At 36.9% G+C, this 7700-nt stretch overlaps 1 protein-coding gene across 1 annotated transcript in view; it reads right to left on the bottom strand.

The window, feature by feature from the left end:
• Positions 1-2180: 2180 nt before the first annotated feature.
• Positions 2181-7700, bottom strand: part of SPATA7 (spermatogenesis associated 7) — a 69457-nt gene continuing 63937 nt past the window's right edge. The window contains exons 9-13 of the mRNA XM_023528864.1: positions 7423-7507; positions 6652-6705; positions 5209-5286; positions 3044-3101; positions 2181-2794 (exon numbers count right to left, since the gene is read on the bottom strand). Of these exons, the coding sequence (XP_023384632.1) occupies positions 2219-2794; positions 3044-3101; positions 5209-5286; positions 6652-6705; positions 7423-7507 (851 nt within the window). The 3' untranslated portion in view covers positions 2181-2218. The remainder of the gene's footprint in view (positions 2795-3043; positions 3102-5208; positions 5287-6651; positions 6706-7422; positions 7508-7700) is intronic.

Raw genomic sequence — 7700 nt, 5'->3', positions numbered from 1 at the left:
TGTAATTACCCCATTCAACAAACAGGGGCACATACAGGCTCAGTAACCCAGCTTAGTTCCTAAGGGCCAAACCCAGGTAAGCTGGCTTGAGAGGCTCGCTCATCAGGAGTCAGGGTTGAGGATGAGCTATGGGAGGGCAGAGGGAGAGGTATCAATTACAATGTTGCTTGAAGAGTCTAAGCCAGTGTTTCTCAAACTTACCATTCACTTCCCACCTTCACCCAACTTTGCCATATGCAAGAATCACTTTTGATATTTCTGTAAACCAACTCATCTTTTCAAATGTAATTTTTAAAGGGAAACCTGAGGATAACAACAACAAAAATACCCTAATAGGTACAAAGGTCAGGAAGGGTCATGGCCTCAAAGACAAAAAGCTGTACCCAGAGTTAGAGGATACAGAAGGCTGGACATGTCAAAGCAGGACAGGCAGTGGGTCTGGGGCTGGGCCCAAGGGTGCAGGAGCCGCAGGCGGAGAGTTACTGAGATGCTCGAAGCAAGACGGCAGCTCCAGCTGAGGAGAAAGATGTGAGCCAGGGCAGTGAGTCTGAGGTAGGTGCGTGGATAATGAGTGCAGGGGTTTGTGAAGGTGAGGCTGGGACCGAAGGAGCACCCAGGCGGACAGACGGACAGATGAAGTCCAAGAAGGGAATATCGAGGTGAAGCACGATTGACGGCGAGACCCAGGCTGGGGCCCAAGAACAGGGTCAGATATTTTAGGAGGTTTAAGAAGGTCGCAGGGCGGGGAAAGGAGGAGTTGCACAGAGGGTTAAGGGGAGGAACTCTAGACGCGAGCACTGAGGGGTCGTTGGGGCCGAGGACCGGCTGCAGCAATGAGACTTTCTTTGGGCATAAGACTCCGGAGGAGTTTGTGGCTCGGGCGCGCCGCCCCGCCCCGCCCCCGCCCCCGCCCCACTGTACTTTGCGGTTTGTCCCTGAGGCCGAATCCTGCACCTAGCGGTGATGTTGGACGTGTCATTTATAAACCACCAGAGATCTGCTCTGATCCCACCGGTGGTATGTGCTACCTTTTGGGAAACACTGGTGTGGGCAAAGGATGATAAAAATCTCGAGTTAAAGAATGGATATTTGGAGACTATTGGTAAGATTCTAGAACATTTGGGTTGTCATTATTGTTTCATCTTTTTGTGCTCCACAGTGCTTAGTCATGCAACTTTGTATATAACAGGCACTCAAATATTCAACCACATTATTGTACGTAGTTGAAAAGATATAACTAGAGATGAGTCTTCTGAGACAAATATTAATAGTAAGGATCCCATTCGTGAACTACAGTGGTAAAGGGAGGGTGTCTGATTGGGTCTACAGAATATTTGCCCTCATAAGAAGGGACAATTTTTCAGGTAGCTGGCAGACGGCTCTAGCTCACTGATAACTAGAAAGGCCTTGAAGCTTTAAATGCTGCAGGAAAGTGAGAAGAAATTAAAAATAATGTAGACCAAGCTTAATGTTTTAAGATCGCACCAGATCATAAAACCATTTCCCATTGCCTACAAAACCACTTATGACTGAGTAAATTCTGTGCTCCTGAGAAACATCTTAGAAATTGTGGCCAATAGATCCTAAGGTGACCCCAGTGAATCTTACCTTCTGGCATTCAAATCCTTCTGTAATGAGTAGGTGGGACCTGTGATTTGCTTCTAACCAAAAGAAAATGTCAAAGATGATAGAAAGTAATTCCTGTGACTGTTAAATAAGACTCTTTCTAGCAGAGTCTCTCTCGTTTTCATGTTAGCCTTGAAGACACAAGCAGCCATATTGTGAGCTACCTATGGAGAAGGCCATGTGGTAGGAAACAGTGGGCAGCTTTTAAGAGCTGAGGACAGCTGATGACCAATGGCTAGCAAGAAATTGAAGATTTCAGATCTATTACTAGAAGGAAAGGAATTCAGCCAACAATCATAAAAGAGTTTGGGAGGTCCCCCCACCCCACCTCAATCAAGCCTTCAGACAAGATCTGGACTGGACCGACGCCTAGACTGCAGCTGTTGGGACCCACAGCAGAGGACCCAGCCAAGCTATGTTCAGGCAACTGACCCATAGAAACTGTGGGATAAATAATACATGTGTTTTTGTTTTAAGCTGCTAAATTTATGGTAATTTATTATTCAGCATAGAAAATCTTAACATATAAAAGAAAAAAAGAGAAAAAAGGAATGTTGAATCACTGGCCATTTGGGATATTTATTAATGAAGGTCAATCATCCAAAGGGCAGTCCTCGATGCTCATCTCCATGATCTTAAGAGTCGGTCCTTCCACGTCATGATTATTGTCACCTTTGACACTGCAGAGTTGAACAGGCTGGCACAGTGCTGTGCTAAGACAACATAATTCATTTGAAGTCTCAACCTTTTCAGAGTCACTATCACCTTCAATGACATTCACAGAGGTTTCCTGGTCTGTTAAGCTGTCCGAAATACTAGGATTTTTTTCATCCCAAACTGAAGATCCAAGATTTGTTTCATCATTCACCTGTTGAACTATAACCCCTTCTGAATACTTTGATTTATAGATAGGCAGGAAAAATTCGTTTGGTGAGAATATCTCATTCTCATCCTTTGGTATAGTCAATAACATATCCAAAGCCTTTTGGTACTCTTGACGTTCCTGTTGAATTCTTGCATCTGGTTTACTTTTATATTTATTTTGTTCTGAATTCTCAGCCTTTTCAAAGTCAAGTAAATTCAACGTATCGACTTCATCCAGCTGTACTGAATTTTCCTTGCAGCCTAAATTCACCTTTAGGGTATGAAGCAGGTGGCGCATTTTCCCCTAGGATTAAGAAAAGGACATGCACAATTACATTAATTAAGCTAGGTAAATGCATTACTTCTGTCTGCAGTGCTTCTAATCTCAGCAGGATCAATACTTCTCCGTCCCCCCGCCCCCCGTCCCCAAACACACACAAAGTGCAAGGGAAAAAAAGCACTTGCTTTTTATGTATCTTTTCAGGGTGTGGAAAAACTTTAAAATTCTTTCTATATTAGAATTTTTCTAACTAAGTTCTAAGGAAAGACAAACCTCTTCCAAATGGTGTCTATTTTGTCTTATATGTCGCTCGAACAGTTGTTCTAAAAACCTACAAATGATAAATAAAAATGTTAATGTCTCAAAATCAACTAAATGTAAGATAGCCATGCAATAACAACTACTAAGAGTTGAAAAATATTTTTTAGATTACTCTTTTTCTTTCCAAAGTTAAAAACCATCGCTTCCCTGGTCTGTCAATTTCTCCAATCTGGAAGCTCGTGTGGCTTCCACTCTGCACTTAAGTTAACACGACGGATGCCAATATTTCTGGAAGACTGCATGCTATTACATTTCTGTGCATAAAATATTTTAAATGACATCCCAAAGGTCCTTTTCTCTCTCTCACACACATACATTAAAAAGCTCTTTTTTCCTCTCACATTCATGTGCAAACACCACACCCTCTCTCCTCTCTCTTTCGTATATACACTACTCCATAAACCAAACCCTAAAGACAATTCTTTTATAAAGAGTTATTTTACAATGCTTCCTAAAGCATACTTGACAAATGTTCCACTAATGGTAAATCCATATAAAAACATAAAAGTTATCATTTACTAAGAACCACTAAGTGCTATGCACATAATAATTATACCTCTAATCATGACCAATATTGGGAGAGAAAGGTATTGTAAATGATTTTTAAAGATGAGAAAATCACATCTCTAAGACAATGATTTCCTTTTCCCTAAGGTCACAAACCATTAAGAGAATGTAACCAGATGTGTCTGGCTCCAGAGTTTATTTTTTCAACTACATCATGCTCGTCTTCTATCACGTGAATGTATCAATAGGTTTCTTGAAAAACAACTAATTTCCTTTGTTATCATTTGTTATCAGTGAAGTTATGAGCCAACCTTATATTCAGTAGTTCTGAATAATTTAATAATTTCAAAAAGCCCAAGAAATCCATACTCTACCTTTTACAATAACTGTTGATGTTTTTGAATATTCACCCCTAGGCAATTTTCTGTGCATATATAGTTCTTTGCCAAAACTGGGATTAAACAACACATAATGTTTGGGTACTTATTTTATTTTTCTCTAATTATATATTTTGAACATCTTTCTATCAATAAATTCAATTGTATAACATTTAAATATCTGAACAGAACTTACTCTTATAAATATTCTACAATTTATTCAACCAAACCTTTACTATTCAACATCTAGTTTGATTCAACTTTTGGTGCTATTATACAAAACAGTGCAATAAACAGCCTTATAAAATCTAAGAGAAAAATCTAAGTGTTTTTTAGCATAAATACATATGTTTTATGCAAATGTTTTTATTTTTTTATTTACAGTTAACATTTTGGTTGTGGAAAAAACACAACAAAATTTACCATCGTAACCATTTTTAATTGTACAGTTCAGTAGTGTTAAATATAGTCACACTGTTGTGAAACAGATCAATAGAACTTTTTCATCTTGCAAATCTGAAACTCTATCCATTATGTAAACATTTTTATCCATCTTTTTTAAATGAAAGAGATAAATAGAGTTATTGTAATAAAACTTAGGTCTTTTGGTATCTTTTGATACTAATAATGAAAATGTTCGCTTTCAAGTAGAAATAATTCATTATAATGTCTGTACTTGGCATACGATTATCATGACAGGGAAAGCATGCAGCATATATAATGAAATGAGGTCTTATGCTACATAACAAAGTGGGGCTCAGTGCCCAGTGAATTTTAAATAAATGTTCGAGCTGATTCAGGACCACACAGCTCCCTTAGGTACGTTAACACCTAATCTGGTTTTGCACATTTCCCATTTCATTTACAGTATGCAAACATAGCTTTTAATTTGTCCTCACTTTATTAGTAACAGTTGTAATCAAAATGCTGGCTTTTGATTCTCACCACAGTTTCAAATAGCAAAATGGGATTGTAGATCTTTGCATATAAGAAGCAAAAATTTATTTCACTAGTCTATTATAACCAAGAAATATGACAGTATTAAAATGAATAAAATCTCTATTTTTTCTGTAACTGCCCCAACCTGTGAGCCTGCCTAGAGTATTAATTATTTATTTACAATTTATTTACAATATGGTCCCCCAGGAAAGAAATATAATTTCAAAAAATACCAAATGAAGCGTATTTAATGTACTACTCTTCAACCGCCATGTATTATTTTAAAAATCTAACCTGTTTGAAAATAAACCAAGTTTCAAAATTTCATCTGTTACATCTTCAATGAAACTCAGATACAAAAGTTCTTCTTCACTGTGAAGACAAAGCAATATACAGCATAAAATTTATTCATCACTTACTCTGAAAACAACAGGAAATATACATACCTAATTAGAAATAAATATCCCTATTATAAATGTACTTCTCTCATTAAGAGGAATATTATTAAACAAACATATGCCTATGTTGCATATTCTGAAATTATGCAAAGATAAATATTAAGGATGAAAAATACTCCCTGGCAGAGTAAAATTTTATAGATGTCTGAGATATCCACCCAGTAGTAAAAAATAAGCAGGGATTAAACAAAACAAGAGAGAGACCAACCAGTGGCAAGAGGGCAACTGAATGTGATCCAGGAACATGTGTACGACAAAAGCAAGACGAGGATTTTTTTTTTTTTGGACGAGGGTTTTAAACATCCTCTGGCTCCCGTCCTCCTCCAGCAGCAGAGGTGTGAGCCTCTTTGCATCGCACGTGCAGGAAGGGAAAGAGGAAGTCATCCAAGAAGCAGGAACTTCAACTCTGACATCCTCTCCTACTCCTGAGAGAGTAGTGTTTTAAGGTTGGGAAATTTACTTTACTTAAATTTACTTAAAAAAATTTTTTTTCTTAAAGTGTTGGGAGAGGAGGAAAATATTCTAAAAGGAAAATTTGTGTACAAAAATAAAGTGGTGATTTTTAATTGCTTGGACATATTTCTTTATTACATTATCTTTTGAGATAACTATATTTTAGTAGCTATTACAAGAAAATTAGGATACTATTAGAAGTTTGACTTTAATTAGCTGAAATTAGTGAACTGATAAAAATGCAAATAGCCTTTATTTATTAAATGTACATACTCAATTTCTGAATAAGTGAATGTAAGGGGAGGAGTTAATAAGGAAATCAAATAGATTAAAATATTGTATAAAAAGTTACACTTTCAAAATGATTCACAATCTCTAATATTCAAATAGCAAGTTTGAGAATAAGAAAACTCTAAAAATAGATTATTTTCCCTGAAAAAAGGGTAGCTTAACTTTAACTACATTAAAACCAAGAAGTATAACATCTGCAGAGAACTGGGGTGGTTAGAATCGTCCAGGAAGGCTCTCCTGAGCTACTAAACATCTGAATTTCTTGAAAACACTATTATTTTTATTTATAAAAACAAACAAGAATTATAGCTTATTATTAACTTAGGGACAAATTTCCACTGGACATAAAGATGATGGATAATGATTTCAGAAAACTCTGGTCATTTTCCCCAAGTTAGTATGTATTACATGACCGAACCCCAAAGCTAGCTGTAAGAGAGAGTAGTGTTCAAACCTATCTTACTTAATAACAGTTTGTATGGTTCTTAATTCTTGATTTCCACTAAGCAAAATGAAGAGGTGAGAAGGATCTTACTCAGAATAGATTTTTCTCCTTGAAGGAGGCTGCAGGGAATACTGACATACTGCCCTGAAAAGAGAAAATTAAAATATTTGAACAAAACAATGGTTGGTATACAATAAGTGTTCAATATTATATATTTGTAATATGTTTTATATCCATGATCTAATCTAATCTTCAGAACAACCCTGACAGGCATATTGGGTAGGTATTTTTCTCACTAATGAGTTCACCAGGGGGCAGAAATGCTAAGTGACTTGCAAAGGTCACATGTTAGTAAGTAGCAGACAGATTTTTAAACTAGTTTTCTGATTACAAATTCACTAGCTTTTTCAAAACTACTATAGCACTTACATAGTATCAACAATGACAATTTGACTAAGATTAATATAAATAATGCTGAAAACAGATATTTCCCTATGGAAAAAATTTTAAAGCAGGTCATTATGATAAATTTTGTCATTGTTCAGTCATGTCATCCTTAGTTAACTCTAAGCTCTTTATTCAGGTATGCTCAATTATAGTATTTTACTTTTAGATGGAAACTACTAGAAAAGATAAATATTCTTATTTTAGGTGATTCTTTATATTCATTCATTGCAGACCGGCTCAAGAGTAGCTTATAAATCTTAAGTTACGAGTACTGGGGCACAATGAATTTCAAGACAGGTTAGCGAAGAACTCTGCAGCCTTGCTGGTGAGATCTCCCTAGGAAAGGCCTGAGGGAGGAGCTGGGCCCTAAGGGATCCGCGTGCTCGCCTGCTGCCCCGCTATCCGACACCTCACTCTTGCCCTCTTTTTAATCTCAAGTCCTTTCTTCCACATCCTTCATCTTTTATCCAGTCTCTGACACTGGAAATGCACTTGGCAGCTGAAACTAACAATGGCATTTTTTAGATTCTATACTACGGGCGCTAACCTATCTTTTCTAATTTAGGTGCGGTATTTCATAATCCCTAAACAAGAGGAGTAGTTAAAAAAACAGTGCCTCTACATAGATAGCATGTATAGATCAAGCGTGAGCATACGGTGAATATTCAAAATCACAAATTAGGAATCCTCAA

Source organism: Pteropus vampyrus, unplaced genomic scaffold, assembly GCF_000151845.1.
Source record: "Pteropus vampyrus isolate Shadow unplaced genomic scaffold, Pvam_2.0 Scaffold32, whole genome shotgun sequence".
NCBI lineage: Eukaryota > Metazoa > Chordata > Mammalia > Chiroptera > Pteropodidae > Pteropus > Pteropus vampyrus.
This window is presented reverse-complemented; position numbering and strand designations above follow the sequence as displayed.